Source organism: Anneissia japonica, unplaced genomic scaffold (assembly GCF_011630105.1).
Source record: "Anneissia japonica isolate Jap-2015-1 unplaced genomic scaffold, ASM1163010v1 scaffold4058_len632159_cov189, whole genome shotgun sequence".
Taxonomy (NCBI): Eukaryota; Metazoa; Echinodermata; class Crinoidea; order Comatulida; family Comatulidae; genus Anneissia; species Anneissia japonica.
Window position 1 is genome coordinate 55,004 of NW_022735300.1, and position 21,393 is coordinate 76,396.

The 21,393-nt window shown below is 33.4% G+C and overlaps 1 protein-coding gene across 7 annotated transcripts in view; it reads right to left on the reverse strand.

Annotated features, from left to right (window-relative positions):
* LOC117116550 (rho-associated protein kinase 1-like) overlaps positions 1-21,393 on the reverse strand; it is a 73,071-nt gene that overhangs the window by 32,976 nt on the left and 18,702 nt on the right. For all 7 annotated transcript variants that reach the window (XM_033260612.1, XM_033260613.1, XM_033260614.1 and 4 more), the window contains exons 3-7: positions 8,142-8,223; positions 7,278-7,378; positions 6,449-6,508; positions 5,241-5,318; positions 533-708 (exon numbers count right to left, since the gene is read on the reverse strand). In XM_033260612.1, the coding sequence (XP_033116503.1) occupies positions 533-708; positions 5,241-5,318; positions 6,449-6,508; positions 7,278-7,378; positions 8,142-8,223 (497 nt within the window). The remainder of the gene's footprint in view (positions 1-532; positions 709-5,240; positions 5,319-6,448; positions 6,509-7,277; positions 7,379-8,141; positions 8,224-21,393) is intronic.

Sequence of the window (21,393 nt, forward strand, 5' to 3'; positions counted from 1 at the left end):
AACCTTAGGGAGTGGAGTTAGTCCTAAGATAACATTGTGGTGTTGTATCCAGGTTTAACCCCTGCCCCCTGAGACTAGAAGTGAGGATCTTTACTATAGCTCTACTCAATCACATTTTCTGTGTACATATTTCTGAGGGGGTGGGCACACATATGACTGTAGGTATGTCAGTGCATTGTGTACATGAGTTGCAACTCTCTCAAAATTCATCAGCTTGGATATAAACCAAGATTTGTTTTTAAAATAATAATTTAATGAAATTGAAACCGAGAATCAGTGAGAAACTGAACTGCTGAGAAAAATGTTTAAAATCATTATTTTTCTCAATATACAATTTTTACTTTTAGTGGAATCATGAATTTATCCTATCACTTTATTTTTGTATAATAATGTTAATTAGAAGGGGATTTTTCAAATTCAGAACTAGAACACATATTTCCCAGGGGATTCAGTACTTTTCTTTTGTGCTTAAAGCCCAATACTGACACCTACAATTTGATTTCTCAAGGGATTATGGTTTCAGTTCTCTCACCTGTGGATAAAGCCCATGGAATGAATTGCGTCGAGCGCGAGGACCACCTCGGCGGTGTAGAACCTCGCCCATTTCTCAGGCACATCATAGTTACTCATAAGATTGACAAGGTCACCTCCAGGCATATAATCCATTATCATATATAGGAACTTCTCATCTTGGAACGCATAATGAAGCTATAAAAAAAAAAAAAAAAAGCATAAAATAGTTGGAAAATGATCGACTGACAAAAAAAACATCATTTTTCGTGTACTGAAAACTTAACTTGGAATGTGTTGAAAAAAGTGATGATTATTTATGAAGACCATTAAAACAAAAATTTCACATATTTTTATTCAGTTAAGGATTAAACTGGTAAAAAAAAAAGATGTAAAAATACTTTTTTTGTTATAATAAAGTATCCATTTTCAACATATTTAAGTTTATTGATGTTCTTTATCATCAATCAATTATGCTAAAAATAAATATATTAACATAATATTTTTTTGAAATCCATTATTAGAAACTGTTAACAATACACTGTTAACATTTTAAAAAGCATTTTAGCATTAAATGAGAGAATAGAATGAAAGGTTTAATTAAATTAAAAAGTTATGGCAAGACTTTTTTATACCTTGTTTAGCAATCCCCCTACTAGCCAATAATGATGATTTCGATAAAAATTATAATTTATTTTTGGCCAATTAGTGCACCAGCCAGAAATTTAAAAAAAAAAAAGTTTTTTATTTATATGTCTGCCACTGCCTTAAAATCTCCAAAGATAAGATATGTATATTTCTTCCTAATTACATAAATTCAAAGCATTTAACCATCCCATTACTACACTGTTTTCATTCATTAATAACATTTTATTTTTATTTTCTCTTCCATCTGGATGCTTTTGGCAAAACTACTTGCTAAATAAGAAAACATAATTTTAATTTCATTTTTTCAGCACTCGTCCGACGAACTTAAAAAATAAGTTCGCAAAAACAAGGTAAAAAAAAAAGAGTTTTGCCTTAGGATTCACCAATCCAGCCACCTTACAATTCTGTGATGAATCGTAACCACAAAATACTGTTATTACTATGGAAAAAAATCATATATTTCCAAACTAGCATTTAAAACAAGGAAGGAAACACCAAGTTGGGTTGATTGAATATACCAGCATTAGCAAAGGTTCAAAGGTTAGAATCATACAGCATCAAAGAAAATATGACATCAGTCAAGACCCAGTTTACACTATGTAGTAAGATGTACTTTAAGGTAGTTAGCACTTGACTACAAAGTACAGTACCTAAGGTACAAACAAGTGTAACATTTTCTAATTTATAAAAATAAATCTGAAAATAAACACCCTCACACTTTAACTAAGACATTGAATCTCCTCATTTAAAAGATCAAATAAATAATATTTAAATGGGACAGATTGAAACAAGCTCACATTTAAAGACATTTTCCTACCAATACCCATCAACCAGCAAATAGGACATAAAAATATATGAACATTATTACTTAATACTGTATGCACCTATTAAATGGCGAGGAGAATTTTATCTTTTTAACTTTTATTTTAAAGCTAACTTCTTGCCTACTTAGTACTGAAAGTAAGCAAATAAATAGAATTTTTAAGCTGAACAAAAAAGTAGGCCTATCTCTTTTAAATTACCTACTCCATAAATAGGATACTCTAACATCTGTACATCTCTACACATTCACTAACAGTTAACTTTTAACACACAAGTATTCTAAGTCACTTCAAAGCAACACACTTTATGACTCCTAAGAAGTATTCAGAGATTTTGACCTACTTTGCAACTCCTCCCTTTAACCCCCTCCAAACACAGAGAAGAATGTGATGTAATGTTTCAATAATAAAATTAGCTGTCATTTCCTTATTCCTACAACATTTGCTCACAGTTAACCTTGCAAAGAGAAGGATATGTTTTGCAACATACATTTTTTTTTTGCAACGAAGATACTAGCTTGGTTGTAGATACAGTTGTAGAGTAATATTCTAATTTTTTATTTTTTTATACTTTAATACATATAATTTTGTTTTTAAAGTTCACTATGATGCAGCTGTTGAATGGATGTGTTCATCAGTGTGATAGCTAAGGGATGGCTACCATCATCTCTTGGCAATTCCAGACGCTGCCACTGTAAACGATACCAGAGTGGCTACATTCTTTTGGTTCAACTATCTAATATCCTTTTTATTAAGAATATAGAGAGATAATCTAAGCCTAAGCAATTTCCCAATGGAATCACGGGAAATCAACTTGAGTTGAATGCCCTATCAATACAGTGGAATGCCTATACAAAAGCCGCTTCCTGACAACACTGAATTAATTATCAGTCTGTAATAAGATACAAATCATGTATTTGCTGCGGAGCAGCCAATTCATATTCTTGACAGCAATTTGACATCTGAAAGGTCATTGTTTGTCAAAAAAACAAGGGCTTAAGACGACTGAAAAGCGGAGTTTCCTTCTTTCATTCTGCCGGGTAAAATCAATTACTTTAGGTGACGTTTCTAGACTACCTACACGTACCAATGTCCGCATGTCGCGACGCTTGAGTATTACTATTCAGCGTTTTTAATTTCTAGGTTTCCTATTTCTGCGTTTAATCGGCCCATGTCTCAGCCACAATATTTTGAGGCCAATATTATTTACGAACCCAGTTTAACTTATTTACTAGCCTATTTCAGCGTGCTAATTATTACATTAGGCGACGGTTGTTGTAGACTGGCATACACGCTACCAACGCTCGTTTTTACTATGTTTCTACGTAAGCTCGAGACGCTTGAGTATTACTATTCAGCGTTTTTACTATAACCAACTCGGCCCAAGTCTCGGCACAGTATTTTGAGGCCTATAGTATTTACGAACCCAGTTAAACTTATTTAATATGTCAACGTGCTAATTATTACATTTTAAAACAATAATTAAAAATGTATTATACTAGGGGGCCGCGAAACTGTGGCCAAGTTGACTCGAATTCAATCATGCTTACGTTGTGTGGTGCGTTGGCAGTCAACTCGCCTCTACAAACTCGCCCCTAGAAAATTCGCCGCCTTGAAAACTCCCCATACTAAATCATCTCACCAAATAAAAATCCTACTCTAGGCCTAGTAGACTAGCTAGGATGGTATAGGCCTAGGCTTGAAGGGACGAAGGTCCCAATGAAAAACAACGTTGCTCCTTGATAGCTAACATTGTCCATTTAACATCACAATAATTCACGCACTTGTGATCAAATAACACGCTGACTCGCACTTTGGCAACACTCTTTGGCAGCCAACTCGCCCCTAGAAAACCCGCCCTTGGAACTTGCCCCATAAAAAAATGTACACTTCCTAGACCATGCAGTCTTCAAAATAAAAATTGTAACCTTTGGTAATCAACTACATTTTCCACATACATAGACATTTTTGAAACTTTATTTAAAAAAACCTAAACCATAATTCAAAATTACGACTTTGTTACCCAATGAGAAGTGTTCTAATATAGACAATGGGTCGTGTCTCATATTATTTGTTATATTTTTATTATTCATTATTTTCACTTGACTCGCATAAATAATTTTGTTCGAAGAACATTTATATGCAGTTGTACTTTGCAGCACTTCACTTGCAATTTGCAATTTCTAGTTGTAATATTTATTAACGATGAACCAGAGACTAGCTTACAGAAAGGAGTCACTATAAGTCGATAGAACTCTGTAATTCATATACCGGTATACTCACAACTTCTGCATGCCTTTGAAAATTGTTTTATTCATATTAATGTGAGAGGGCCCTGAATATGAGCTGCCCTGGTATAAGCTAAATGGGTCATCTTCCATATACAAATTGATTACTGTGCAATGAAGAAGGGAGGGCCTAGCATATCTCAATCGAAGGAGATATATACCTAACTAGCCAGATACACTCTGGTATTAATCCAGCAAAAAATGAATTGAATTGCTTTATATTTACAAGGATCCAATAAGTTAATTTATAATCAGACAAAAGTGAACAGGTTTTTAGCTTAACAGTAACACAGTCATTTCATCTTTAATTAAGAATACCAGGTTTGCTACATCATATGTGGCTGACACTACTAAGACCCAAGTATACACACACCTCTGCGGTGGAATGCTTAGAATGAGTGAATAATGAGGTTATGATGGATGGGGGGCATTATGAACATACCTACTGATGATGTCAATGAATCAAAGGTATGTATGTGCTGCTTCCAATGTCAACAAAATGAAATTTATATGCTAAGAAGGAAACCAATACAACTTTAATCAGAATTCTAAACAACATTTTGTAAACATGAAACACTATAGGTAAGGTCAATGACAGACACAGCAGAACTCAGGCCTAGGAAGGTGTTAATCAGCAGTGTCAGTACATTCCATGTTTCTAGCAGTGCCATATTTAAGGATGCGCATAGACAGAAGCACCTCAAGCCACTCCCCACCCCACCCCACCCGCCACCAACAAAGAAAAGCATGTACAGAATATCAATTGCCTAATGATTTCTAGTGTAACCTGGTACATCACATGACCGAGCCCAGTTAAGAGGCGGCCTCATAACATGGTTTATAATACGGCATGACGTCTCATTCAGTTGGTAACAGACTGTATGCACAACTTTACAGTAATTACTCAATATTGTGAGACCAAATGTCGAGTCTCTATTAATAGGCCATTGCTTTGTTTCTGCTTTGAACTTACCTGAACGATCCATTCACTGTTAGCATGTGCCATTATATCTCTCTCCTCCCAGAAAAACGCTGAATCAGATCGTTTAATCTACAGCAAAAAAACAAAAAAAAATTTGTTTATTGTTTATCACAAAGACATATACTGTATAGTACTCACATACATTATGCTATAAAAAAAATATTATATCAAAAATTTATATTAGGTTTATGCTTGTTATTAATATTAAATCAATATGATTACATTTAAAAGCCCAACATTCCTAGGTGTTTACTATATATGGTAATGGCTTAGCTTAAACAGTGGCCACATTATTCAACGATTCAAACTTAAGCTTTAATATCAATATACATATAGCACCCTCTATTGTCAGCTAAAATCACATAAAATAGCTGACATGTACTAAAGATTAAATGCTCCATTGATTTCTCATTAATCCAAATACCTAAATGTAAGCAATTAATCCCCTGAGAAATGTTAATTCAATAGACAATTGAGGGCTGCTTTCTATCAGTCTAGCTCAAGTTTAAGCCGGAAATATCAAAGCCTGTCTATTGAACACTACTGTATATGTTCAATAGAAAACTCAAAATAATGTTTATGAAGACAATGTTGAAAAGTACTGTATGTATTTATCTGAACCCCCCACAGATTTGTAAATGCTTCTAGTATTTTCACTAATAGTTTGTGAAACCTTTAAAGTACTATCTTAAATAGATTCATGGCAAATTATTGCCATAGAAAATTGTGTGGATATGTTTTATACACTACTGTAAGCCTGGTTGTAACAGTTATTGCTGAGGACGCAAAAGAAAATTTGGGTGATTAAAAAAAATTAAATAAAAAAATATCCAAGCACTGCTATATGGGCATTAAACATACTGTCTAGATTATTCTCAAATTGGCAGCAATATGCAAACTGTAAGTAACTTAAGATACTCAAATAGCCACAATATCAGTGCTTGTTCAAAAGGTACACTCGTCTCTGGTGGTGGAACAGGTACATCTTTGAAGTAGGGGGTCTACCCAGGTTTACGGGTCCTTACAGCCCTGTTGTGAACAAACGGGAGTAGCTGGTGCCGCTTTACCGCGTAGCTCAGACACGAAGGGACCCTTAAGGGAGGAGAAAGTTACTGTACAAGATAGTCCACACCTTGAGCACTTTGACTTTGTTATAAAGCGCTATCTAACTACATTAAATTATGTTACAGTAGACGTACCATTTCAAACTTGCTTAACATTTTCATAGCGTATACTTTCTTAGAACCCTTTTCCCGCACCTATAAAGAAACAATAGAATAATGAATATAACATACAAAGTATAAAACTATACAAAATTAGATATATGTATATAAAAATTATGTGATAATTATACATCAATTTTTATGTACCATAATTGATTAATAAATGAATTGTCACACAAATCGAGGCCAGCATTACAAAAATGCATAAAAAAATTATACAATAACAATTAACAGAAAAGTACAAACTGTTTATAAAAGGTCAAGTTATATTCAAAAGAAGTTATTAAAGTACTCATAAAATTTGAAACAATCATCATTTTCTTAAATAGAAAATGGAAGTAAAACCTTAAAAAATATACCATTTTAATTGTAGTAATTAAAATCAGTTTATTTGTTAACTGCATAATATTTTAAACTTTGATGTGAACTTGCAGAAAGATTGTGCTTCCTGGTTATAACATATTTCAGAGTTCATTCTCCTTTTAATTTCCACTGATGCCTTTTTTTTAAAATTATTTATATATTAAACAATCCAATATAAAAATGCATACAAGTTACAAAACATGATACATCAAACAAGTCATATTGTAAGTCATTTTTATAAACTTTTTCAAATGTTGATGTTTTAGTTTAGGTATAAATTTATTCCGTTTCATATCTTGCATATTTTTCTTCCGTATAATACAGTAATTGTTATTCAGATACAGTAATTTTCATGATTTATGTTGCCTTCGGAGTGTTTTTATACCAATAAATGAAATGAAAAATAGAAGCAAAACAACAAACAGGAATTCAGCTTGCTTACAACTTGGACTTCACCAAATGCCCCTCTGCCAATAACTTTATGAAAAACAAAATCATTTTTTCCAACCCTCTTCTGTTGCACTATAGAAACTTGATTGCTATCTGGAAAATTAAGAGGGAAAAAAAATCACATGAATCAATTTGTACAAGTACATAAAAATTAAGGTATACTTATAATTTATTCTTGTGTCAATGTGAACATTCCTTGTTTACTAGAGATAAGGGGAAAGAGATGTGAGATAACAAGACAAAAATATGGTTTACTAGAGATAAGGGGAAAGGGATATGAGATAACAAGACAAGATTTAATTGGAACGAGGTGAGATAACTAAAAATTGCAAGGGATGTAGAGAAAAATTAAAGTTGTAGAGAAAAAAATTAATTTGTTTTTGCAATTTTTTGAAAAAATTTATTATAGCATTCACATCATTATGACTGCTCCCTGATTAAACCAATAGTGCTACAACATTTTTTTTCTTTCATACTCATTCAGTATGAACTGTATAAACGGGCATTAGAAATGGTATTCATGAACTACTTCAAATAACTTTTGTTTAATCTAGCAGGGAATCAACTTTTACGATAAATTACACAAATATTTATTGAGCAACATTTAACCTAATTACTATACAAAGATTAGTGGCGCAGAAATGACAACATTTTTCTGACCTTGTGTTAATACAGGGCTTTCACTACTTATGAACATGACGTTAGAGGAAAAGGAGGGAGAGATGTGGATTAAATGAACCCATAAGCCATCTCCAGGCAGACCACAGTAATTATAGTATAGCTAGAAATGATGACTGGCCTTATTGTTTGTTAAAGTAAAGTTCATAGCACTGTAGAACTACTGCGTGAGACTTACAACGTGATAGGAATGTTTCAACGTTTTTACTCCTCTTAACAGCTGGAACATTGCAGTCATTCACCATTGCTGCCATACCATCCTACAAGGCAAGAAAATAAACCATCTTGAATTCGTAATTATTATTCCAAGTCAGAGACCATTACATTACAACAAGAATTCTAACTACTTTAGGTTAGAGGCCTCATAATTTTATCAGTAGATAAACTCACTTGATATAAGAGCACAGCAACAATATTTGGTTCAGAAATAAACCATAACAGCAGAAAGACAAATAGTATTTTCTTTTGAGAAAATGTAGTAAAGTAACTGTCAGAGTAATTGGGTCATCTGATATGAAATGATATACTGTACCATGAGTAATTGAGTATTGTATCATGAGTTTACCTACTGAATGTCAAAAGTATTAGGTCATGTTTGGTATTGAGTAAATTAATAGTATTGACTGACATTATCATGAGCATTACCCATCACATATTATTAAGTGAACTATGGCATACTTCATACTGCAAACACTGAGTGACTTGTCATTGAGTATTGACTTGATATTAAGTGATAAGCAAAGAATGAATTGTACTACAATCATATTTTAATATACCATAGATACTCAATTATACAATCATGAGTAAGGCATTATCTCAATCACTGGGGTACGCTACTCTGTGACCTAAACTGGGCCTACAATATCATGGGCACTGAGTTACATACCCTCAGTATTTTTAGTAGTCTCATTTAATAGCCACATTTTCGTTATGAAGAAATACAGCAGCATGGATGACACACCACTAACCTACTGTCTACCATCATGTTCTAACTTTCTTATATGAGGTAAGTGTATTATCATAACATGAGCATCAAGTGAAGTATCAAATCAGATGATAATGAACTTCAGAAGTAAGATCCTGCCAACGTTGATGACCTGCGGCAGATGAATAAACAAACACTAAATAAACTGAGCCAGGAGAATCAGACACCATAGAAGGAATTCTTAGGCCAAAGGGATATTTTGGCAAGTAGCAGACAAGAACTGCAGCTGACTCAAAATTGGAGACCTCAAACCAGTAAGCCTAGGTCTCAACAAGCCTAGCTGAATTCATTCCCATTAATTTTCAATGACAACTTAATATAAGGTAATAAATTACTCTCAAAGAAATAGTATGATAGGCTGGTATCTGGGACATGTGAGCTGGAATGTTCAGGATGTTGAGTGTGTACAACGCTGGCTCGCTGATGACATCAATGATGTCAACTTGGATTGTGTGACATTTTTAAGACATAAATTTACCAGTGTCAATACACCAGACAATCCATCAACAGAATATACAACAATCTACTGCAATAACAATTTATAAAACGAGGAATAACATTTACCACCATTAGGTATTGAAAATATAATTAGAGATTTGGAGCTATTTTATACTATATATAGGTTCATGTTTGTTTTAGGTATTTGCTTTCATGTAGGACAGTGACACATAGTTAATTTTACTGTACAGTGAATACTATGTTAATGTCAATTCAGAAACCATAGGGTTTACAAATGGCATTGGCATTCATCACTTTTCTGATATTTTCACGAAATTTAGTTTGTAGAGTTTTGCAAGTCAACTATCTGTCTACCTGTCCATCCAGAGGGACACGGAACTTGGGGGGGGGGGGGGGGATAAGAGACAGGCGTTATGGAGAGTATTGTGTGACCGGAAATAGTCTGCCAGTTGGTTGTTACCATGTGCCAGTGATGTTGGAGTACAGCAAGATGAAACTATTTATGTAATGCATGAATAAAGTTCAGGGTTTGTCGGGTAGTGAAATGATTATTGTACATTTGAAGTGCTCCCCCCATGCATAAGTGTAAGCTAAATTACGGTGATTAATTAGCGAAGATGTGGAGACAATAAATATTTCAAAGTTCCCTCTTTCCAAGAGGGGATGCAAATGCTTTGTGAAAATGAGTACGCCACGGTACTCATTTTCACAAGGAATACACGCAGCTGGTTGGCTAACAATATGCAAATTTACATGAACACCTAGCTAGGAAGAAAGGTGCAATCACGTTCTCTTGCCTAGCAAACGTCTGTACTGTAGCATGGGGGGCTCGCTAGCCTACTGATGTACTGTGTATAGCGGGGGACGATGAAGCATAATATGACTAGGCCTAAGTAGACAGTGCAATTATAGGCCTATGTGATAGAAAGTACACTTTCGAAAGAAATAAATTAAAATAAGAAAGAAAAAAAACTATAGGGCCTAAGAATAATTCAGTTGCAGACATACTATTATAATTTATATGCTAACTATGTGGCTCTTGTAGCCCTAGCTAGGCAAGGCATTCATGTGCAAAGCAGTGGTGTTTGTTTATCCATGAAAAAATCAAGCCGGAAAAGTTTGCCTTACCAGGAAAAGGTGAGTAATCTAGCTTACGACGTATGCATGCTAACAATAGCGTGAGTGTGACGTCACTAAAAAATAAAAATTTTCTATTATAACCAAAATATTAATAACTACAAGGTTTGTGGGCTTAAATTCCCTTAATACGAATTAAGGGTAGCACCATCTCCTTGCCATACAAATTACAGCTCCCATTGACGTCTCAGTCGAGGAATACGGGTAGCTGAAGTTTTTCTCGAAAATCTGACTACGAAACCAAATCGAAATTCACGTTCCACTTCTGACTCTTGAGTTGCTTTGCACACGCCGCTAAGGGCGGCATTCCGGGAACCCTGCATCCAGTTATAAATAATTCTGAAGTACACTTTCTATTAGTGGCAGATCCAAGGGAGACAGCCTGCTTCCCTCTCCCAACGAAAAAACAAATTTCAAAATTAAGTGTGAGAGGGCCATTTCCAACCATCTAGAGGTTCTATAATCATACATTTTCTTACCTCAAACCCAACCATGGTGGTGCTGTGAGGGTATTTACCCCTTAAGTCCCTGGTCCCCCACTATTTCATATACCTGGATACGCCACTCTCTATACAATGTTACCCTGGAAATACTGCCAATCATGTGCAACTGTCTCCCATATCTCTAGAGTACCCTTTACATGTTACTTCTCGTTTGTCAAGCACTGAGGTCCCAAGTTTAAGGTCATGTCATAATTTATGATGGACATACAGTATCCAGAATTTTATCACAGTACTTTCCTCAAAATACACTACATAAAAACCTATCCCACATTGTTTATGTTCCCCAGAGGGAGAGGTGATGAGATTTATTCTAAATGACAACAACAGCACATGTCACTGATGCATCAGTCAACAGTGTCGCATGCGAGGTCAGCACAGCTGCGTGAGCAGTCAACAGTTCCCTATTGAGGGTCAATTTAGCGAAAGGTACCTGCTGTTTTACTAGATCCGACAACAACACACCGGACAATAGAGATGAATATTAATGGTGATCCCTAGGCACACACAGCAGGGAGTGGAATACAATAAGACACACTTCAGTGGGATTATATAAACATCCCAAATGATTGTTAATAAAACCGATGTTTTAGGGTACTAAACAATGGTTTCAAGTTCTCAATTTATAATACGATGTATAAGGTTTCACTGTTTCACTAGATACTGTAGATACAATAGAATGTTACTGTTGATATTTGATATTAAGATTTAGGATAGATATAAACTTACAAATTAGAAATAATTGCCTGGAAATATAGGATTTATAAGATAATCAAAATGATGAATTGACAAAAATGATGTTACTGAAGAATAGTGACAATAAAATGGGTAGTATTACTGCAATTAGAAAATGATATAGTTACTAGAATGAATTTTTTATTATGACAACAATGATGATGTTGACGATCATGGCAGTGGAACAATGAAATTTACTTATTTCAACATTGTTTGTGTGGCTTTTCAGCTAGCTGACAATGCCTAATTTGGGACACTCAAATAATAATAATATAAAAAATTATTAGTAAAAGAAAAATCTACAAATTAAACTTTACCTAGAGCCTAGCAATGACTAGATGTTGACGATGACCACAACGATGGTGAAAATAACTGAACTGAAATTTGTCTTTCGTAATCATGATTGCATATTTTCTGTTCCTGTGTATTATAGGTTATAAAATCCTCAGTTACACATTGGTACAGGCCTAAAGAATGTCATATTAATCTGTGTCAGGAGTGGGTTAAATCAGGTTACAAACAACAATACCAGAATGATTGAGGAATAATTGACGACATTTTTGAAAAGGAAAAAATAGCTCGATCACTTCCTACTCATACTATAATACTGTACACACAGGATATACTAACGATTACCAGTCAATAAGGTCTGTAGTTTCACTAACATTCAATATACAGTAGGTGATTTCCTTGTATTTGTGATCGTAAAAATTTCAACCTCATTAAAGGAAAGGGGACAAAGGCAAGTCCGATAATCAGTGATTTGTTTGTTACTGTCTGTTAAACTGGTTCTTTTGAGTATGAATGAGTCAAATATAATAATGATAGAAGTCTACAGATAATATCAGTAGAAAGTTTGGGGAATTGTTGTTTAATCATTAAAAGCAGGCCGTTACAATAGGCATGACCGCTAAAGCAAGGCGCCAAAAAAAATTTTTAAAAAGTGTTTGTACCATGGTGCTGGTAGACATCGATTTATTTTCTTTATTGCTTTTAATTTAAATTTTAAAAAAATAAAAATTTATTAATTATTATATTTTTTTAAATTTTATATAAATAGTTTAAGCTGAATTTAGAAAATGTCTATTGTAGCCCTATAGTTCTAGCAAGAATTTCCTTCTTTACAATTATCTTGCATTATGCCACAGGGTGTGGGCCTATTCCCATTTGTCTGTTTGTCTACTTTTAGCTTCAATGAGGAGCTCTAGGAGTACCCTGCTGATTGAATAATTGATAGATCTTTTTTGTATGGCCAGCCGCTAGGACCACTAGAACCTCAACAGAGCTTTTGAGAATATGAGAGCTTGTTTAGTAGAAACATTCAACTTTTTTGAGGAAAAAAAAAAGAATAAAAGGCCTCATCCCCCTCTCACATTTAAAAACAACTAGATAAGAATGAGAGATATCTTTTACCAAATTTTTGATAACTACATTTGTAGACATTAATTTTTTTCTACAAAGACATCAAGTATTCCTACTTTCTCCATAATCCTCTGATGACCTTGATGCATTCACTGTCATACATTAAGTATTACATTATTGTGACAAACAACTAATGTGACTGTTTTAGACCATTTCGATGATCATTGTTTTAACCTGAATTTTTTTCGCAAAATTTTATAATGTATAATGTTGTGCAGTTGAGATATCTCCAATAGCCTACTTGTTTGTTTTTCATCAAATTTGTACATAGGTTTGAGGAAATTTTACGAAAATTTGCATGCCTATCACTTAAAAAATTGTTTAGACTTAAAGAAATCACATACAATGATACCGGGGGACTTTTTAGTTTAATAGTATAAGTAAATTAGGCAAATACACGGATACACAATACATAGCTCTTTTTATAAGACTCCAAATGAGCTATCCTGTACACAAGACTAATATATCTCCTCCAAAAAATTCGTACTGTACACTATTAGAACTTTAACTTCAACCCTCCGACTAACACACAAAAAGAGCAGAGATGGAATCGAACTGGGAACCAAGGACATCAGTTCAGCATGCACGCGCAGTGGCTACCTACCACCAGTTTAGAATACTGAGCTAATATACAATTTAATTTTCTAAAAGAAAAAAACCTTGATTGAACAATTGTCAATTGTCTGAATTGAAGAAATTTATGCATACTGTAATATCCTGAATTGTTGACCATGTGTATGCCTTCAATACGTGATTACCCTTGGCCTGTTTTAGTAGAGCAAAAGATCACACACTCTTACAAAGTGGTCATGAAATGTTAACTTGTCTTTATGGGGTTGTTTACAAACTTGCAGAGGTATTAAATAGTATTATAGTGTAGGTTAGTACCTCTGTCGGAAGTAAAAGGTCAAATTAAACCATAACAAAAATGACAAGTAAATGACAAACCATAATATGACAAAAGTGATGCAACCAATGCTATAACTAGAAATTGCAAATTGCAAGTGAAGTGCTGCAAAATGTACAACTGCATATGTTCTTCGAACAAAATTATTTATGCGAGTCAAGTGAAAATAATGAATAATAAAAATATAACAAATAATAATGAGACACGACCCATTGTCTATATTAGAACACTTCTCATTGGGTAACAAAGTCGTAATTTTTCATTTTTGTCAAAAAGTGTCTATAGTAGTGAATTATGGTTTAGGTTTTTTTAAATAAAGTTTCAAAAATCTCTATGTATGTGGAAAATGTAGTTGATTACCAAAGGTTACAATTTTTATTTTGAAGACTGCATGGTCTAGGAAGTGTACATTTTTTTATGGGGCAAGTTTCCAAGGGCGGGTTTTCTAGGGGGCGAGTTGACTGCCCAAGAGTGTTGCCAAAGTGCGAGCCAGCATGTTATTTGATCACAAGTGCGAGACATCACAAGTGTGAGCCAGCGTGCCATGACGTCACAACAATAGATACGAGATGTAATCAGCTGAGATTTGTGGAGTACATTTCAAAAAACAACTATAGGTCTAAATAATGAATTATTGTGATGTTAAATAAACAATGTTAGCTATCAAGGAGCGACGTTGTTTTTCATTGGGACCTTCGTCCCTTCAAGGCTAGGCCTATACCATCCTAGCTAGTCTAGGCCTAGAGTAGGACAAGGCTAGCGCGACATGCGGACGTTGGTACGTGTTGGTTAGTCTACAAACGTCGCCTAAAGTAATTGATTTTACCGGCAGAACGAAAGAAGGAAACTCCGTTTTTCAGTCGTCTTAGGCCCGTGTTTTTTGACAAAAAATGACCTTTCAGAGGTCAAATTGCTGTCAAGAATATGAATTGGCTGCTTCGCAGCAATAAAGTAAAGTTAAGACAGATGACATCCATAAGTGGTCATGTGACAACAAAGTACTGTAGAGTATTTGGTGACATGAGCATAAATAAGAAAAACAGTACATTATAGTATCTCCCAATATCTCATTACAGTAATAGCATAGTAGTCATTGGGGATTTATTAAATATTGATCAACTGGCCTTGAGCCAGTTGGGTGTGTGCTGCCCTATAATTCCCTAACGTATACTACTCATATCTTCTGTACAAATTAATTTACTACAGCATTTCTTTAACAGAATAGTTTATACTATGCTGGGATAAGACCAATTTGCATACAAACAATACAACAGTACTAGTAGTACTATATATCGATTGTGACTGTAATTGTGTGATCAGTTCTATTTCTTATTTTATTCCCACACTATTTCATTTTTTTTTAGCACACATCTCTAAGACTGACAGAGACACTACATTTGCTTAAAAAATGTTCACAGACCTAATAGTACAATACAATACAAAAAATAAATAAAAATTTGTAAGTACTGTATTCTGCATGATCTATACAGTTTATTATTACTTCTATAAGCAGATTGGCACACGATACAAGAACAATATGAGTATTCTAGTGTGGTATTCCATGAAATTCACATCCAGATGTACAATAATGAATTATTAAGTACTTAAAATCTACTGTTAATGTTATGTATAATTATAATCTACTGTTAATGTTATGTACAATTACATCGATAGGATGCATCTTAAGTTTATTAGGTTTTTTGAAAAATGTTTTAATCGCCCGTGTAAATTAATGTGTCCTAGGAATAGATTTTTATGTCACGATATGGTTTTTCTCTATAAATGTGTTAACTCGTACTTTAGTTGTGATCTTGTACATCTGTTTGGTTTGCATGTTAATTCTAGAAGCCTTCGTTCCTGTCCTACCTTTAATGTCCAGTTTTGTAGAGTTGATGTCTGTAAACGTAATTTTATTTCTAGACTTTCTCTTCAATATAATTCTCTTATTTTAACCTCTAATATTGACATTTTTCACAATAGTTTGTCTATATTTCGCTATTATTATTAATCATTTGAATATGAGATTTTTGTACTCTTTCGTCTGTATACAGTATTTGATATATTTAAATTTTATATATTTTACCAGCCTGTTAGTGGCGATGATTCGCTGTTGGTCTGTTGAAATGAAATAAATAAATAAAAAATTAATTACTTGAATATTTTAATTTTTTTAAATCACTTATGTAAATATTTTCAAAAATATTAATACCCTAAAAATAAAATAGATTGTAGTGTAATAATCCACATAGAATGTTTCTATACAACCAAATATTAAATATTTATTATTTAGTCAATAGCATTAATTTACAGCATCATAATAGACATGAATATTCCACACAGCTTGAGTCAGATATTATAATCTTGTGAATTATGATGACATCATCAACATCCAACAACAGCTTAATTAATAAATAGTACAGTGACCATGATGGATATAAACAGGTTGGTGACAAAACCAGTGAAGCATGAAGCATACCACACTGCTGAGATCATCCTTGGAGTTTAATATTTTGTTTCTTACTTATGGATGAATAACTCAATACGCCTGTATCCGCTTACCAGTAATTACTTATCATAATTAATTATCACTAATTGAATACTGTACAAGAACATAGTGTGGGTGTGGTCAGTTGTTTACCATGTTTGTCTAATATTATTATTAGATCATGGTATGTTTTGGCATTAGAGGCTTTGAGTTTAATTCAATTTTTATCACTTATACAGTAATTAATTATCACTAACTGAATACTGTACAAGAACATAGCGTGGGTGTAGTTTAGCTTGCTTGTATGTCATATTAGACCATGGTATGTTTTAGTTGGAAGCATTAGAGGCTTTGAGTTTTTTATCACTCATAATTAATTATCACTAATTGAACACTGTACAAGAACAGTCTGGGGTGTAGTCAGTTGTTTAGCTTGTTTGTATGTCCATGGACCTATTTAATAGGTCCATGGTATGTCATAGACCATGGTGTGTTAGTTGGATGCATTGGAGGCCTTGAGTTTAATTCAATGTTTATCACTTATACCGGTAATTAATTATCATTTAAACTGAATACTGTACAAAAACATAGTGTGGGTGTGGTCAGCTGTTTAGCTTGTTTATATGTAATATAATTAGACCATTGTACGTTTTGGGTGGATACATTAGAGTTTGAGTTTAATTCTTTCTTTCTTAATTTTCTTAATTAATTTTGAATATTAAAAAAATTTTTCTTTCTCTACTTTGGAAATTTTAAACATCATTTCTATGTATATGAGGTTAAATCAGTCATCAGTCAATCAAATGATGGAAATTACATACACTTCAAATTATAGCAGACGGATGAATGTGACTGAAAGTAAAATTATGACTATGTGGGACCAACAATATAAATAGGTATATACAGGTACATGCATATATTAATTCTTTGGCTGTATGTATATTTATTATATATTACTAATATAGAATGTAAAATATTTATAATTTCCCTCAAAAGTACTGTCTCATTGTAACAACAATACAAACTATGACCTTCAATCAAGCCATTGATTAGAAATATATCTACTGATGTCAAGGTTAAAACCTATAGAATACCTCCATCATTAGCAAGGTTCAATAACAGACACTGCACAAAGAAGAAATCTGATTGTTTTCTATTCCATATTTGGCAGCATTGCGTGACACCTATCCATGTATCAACAGTTTTACAGGATTTTTTACAACAGAAGGTAAAGCTACTGTATGCAGAGTAGTACAATTTTAGCTTGTGAATTTTAACACCTTTGCCAATGCAACAGTTACCACACTACTTTCATCTTTATCATGTTTAATCTTTTTATTTTTTGTTATTGTTTATTTATATTAACTTTGACATAAATGAACAATAACAAAAAATAAAAAGGATAAACATGATGATGAAGATGTAAGTAGTGTTCATTTATATTAACTTTGATAAGTGCTACATTTTTAAATATTGCAATTTTTCTTGTGTGTTCTATTCGGGAATCCACTTTATTCCCGATTCAGTTTTTTTTTCTGTGTTTCACAGATCTGCAAATGCAGATAAAGTGTCTTGCCCAAGGACACAAGCAGTGTGATGTGCATCAGTCTCAAACCCCCACATTTGAAAGTCCAACGCCTTAAGCCGGGCACTAACTGCGCCTGACGGTTGTCAGCTGAAGCGATTATATGCAGAACACAACGCAACGACATGCGCGCGTTTTTAATGACGATTCGTTCACACAGCCACCAACAATCAGCAAACGGCATCGCGTCGTCTGGCGCTTACTGGGAGTGGAGGTAAATTCTTCGTGCGACGGTCGTACAATGCAGTGAGTGATCGCTGCATCACATGCTTCTATTCTGATTGTGTGAGCTGTTGCTTTTATTGAGAAATATTATAAAAATGAAAATTTATACATGTAGTAGTAAATAGTTAAAAACGATAATTCTAAGTGATGATTTTAAAAAAGGCGATCACTTGTTGGTTAAATAATTCACTTATATATTGGTTTTCATCCTACCTCCTAAAACAGATACAATATTGATTAAGCATACCGTATTCTATGTTTCCTTTGTAAAATATGTAAATTTACGAGATACTCAATAGCACAGTGTGTCATATCTTCAAAATAAATATTTACTTTTGTGGTATGTTATGATGCCCAGATATACGGTATCATTACTATACTATACTGTACAGGCCTTCCTAGATATTTTATACATGTACAATGTTATGTTAATATTTTTCTTACAGTACCGGTATATTGGGTCAATGAAAACAGAAAATTTCAAGATAACTATACAGTTGAACTGACAATTCGATTCATAAATTATTTCAAGAAATGTAACATACAATAGTTGGATTTACTTATAATCTCTTCATTTTTATATGTGGTAACAGAATGCTAATCCATAATGCCATGTGATGCGGTATATGTTTAGTTGTTGGTTCTTTGGATTGTGGAAATGAATTTGTTAATTAACAACAAAAATAATAGCAATAAAAACAACTTACTATAAATTAATAATTATTGTGTGACAATAACATTAATGGAGTTTTATATAGTGATGAAGATGATTATTACTATATCTCTTGCTGACTCATTCATGCACCATTCATATAACATATTGCATAATTCTAATATTGGACATAAAGTGACTACCATACATTAATGTTTAGGATCTCTTGAATCCTTACAGCAGCTACAGTACTGTATACATAGATCATGTATCCTTTTAAGAATTTGATTGATGGAGCCTATTTGATATGAGCAATTGAAATTAGTGGATGACTAAGCTACAGTAGTCTGATCAATTGCTCAGTATTCAGGACATCACTAACCACGAATTAATTCCGCATTCAATAGAGAATGGGCAAAAAACAATGAATAGAACCTGAAAGTTAAACCACAGATGTTACCTTAAGTAAAGTACAATATGTCTGCCATTTACGTCATCAAAAATAATCTAATTTTTTTTTTTGTAGCATAATGAAGAAACTTAAGCTTCGAGGATTGTAATAAATAGGCAAATTCGGAAGGACTAATTAAATAAAACCTACTACAATGCATGATAGGCCTCCCTAAAATGTGTTACCTCTCTGAAACCGCTAAAGGTGGACTAAACAAAGGAAAATATTGTGGAGTTTCTTAGGCAGCAAGTGGAATTACCAGTAATAATAATTACTATATAATAATAACAATATAGGAAACATTTGAATGTGACAATTATTGTAAAAGCAGTGTTTATGATTTTAATAGTTTCAAATCATAATACTTAGTAAATAAATTTAAAGTAAACAATTTTTTAAATATCAAGTGGTGGTGGAATAGTCCACTCACTCCGAGGAGGCACAGAGTCTGTTGGTCATTAACATGTTTGATTGGAATTTTGATACAGCATTAGCAAATTACGGTATCTGCAGAGTAAAGATAACCAGATAGAATGAGGGACAAGTTTGGAGATATGACGCCCTTAAAATTTAAAGGGCCAGACAATTATTTTGAGAGGTCTTGTGTTAACTGTGTTGCCAGACACAAAAAAGTGTGTTAAATTAGTGGGAATTTTTTTAGGACTCTCACATGCATGCAACATTTTTTTAGTTTAAGAAAGAGGAAGGCAAACCAATAAATGTATTCTACAGTAAAAATTGGTATTGAATAATAATTTTAAAAAAAACAGTGAATACTATAAAATAGTATGTATTGAATTTAAACTATTGGCTTGAGAGGTAACTCATAAATTCCATTCATAACACAAGTGATGCACACCAATTGTAAGTTAATGCTAAGAGGAAGCCATGGAACTAGCATTATTAAGAGATCAGTAGATAAACCACAAAAATATTAAATTCTTAAGAAAATGTAATAAAAATAACAACACATGGGACAGATCAAAGAAAGAGATTGAGATAGATAATGCAATATTTTTTTTAAATTCTGCCAAATGGAATAAGATCTTGAGTTGCACTAAGTACTATCAGCACTTGCTAGTGGTAAAAATAGTCCAATACTGAATCTCTCGCAGTCTCTAGTGTCTGGTGTTGCATCTCCTTGCTACAAACACTGCAATACAAACATTTTGACTAGAAATGAGAGCATAACAATTGATTATTCATCATGCTAAGTGTAACAGTACAATGTGTAGTTAACAATACTTAATGGCAATCCATTAATGTCAGATCAGATGTTGCACATGGCAGGAAACGAGATGGACAGAGTGTTCCTGTCACATCACAGGATATGATAAAATACTATCCACAATGGGAACTCATTTAACCAAACTTTAAAAAAAAATGTCAACTCTGTTATAGATTAAAGCCATATCCTACCATTTTATGTATGCTAGTCTCACTTTTTCTACAGCTTGAGTGCTAAAGTATACCCTTACCTGAATACCTGTACAGGAAAACTGGGCCGTATTCGATTAAGAGCTGATCAACATTGAGAAAAAAAATTATATTTTAAAATTTCAATTACAGTAAATAAGCCTTCCAAATAAAGAAGTCTTCAGCTTTGGGGACTCCTTCAAAAGGGTCTGGGTGGCCCTGGCCTGTTCACTTGCTCTCCCTAGTGGTCACATCCTGGTACCACCACTGGTAACCATGAAAAAAGTACTGTTGTAGCACTGTATTCTGTATCTATTTTTTGTTTCAATTAACCTTTGAACTGTCATGTAAGTTATGTGGGATGTACAGTATGCTATCCAGATGTGACGGAACTAGGGGGTGCTGTGTCTGTCTCTTATACACATCTAGATGTGTATAAGAGACAGGCCTAATATGTTTTCATTCGTTATT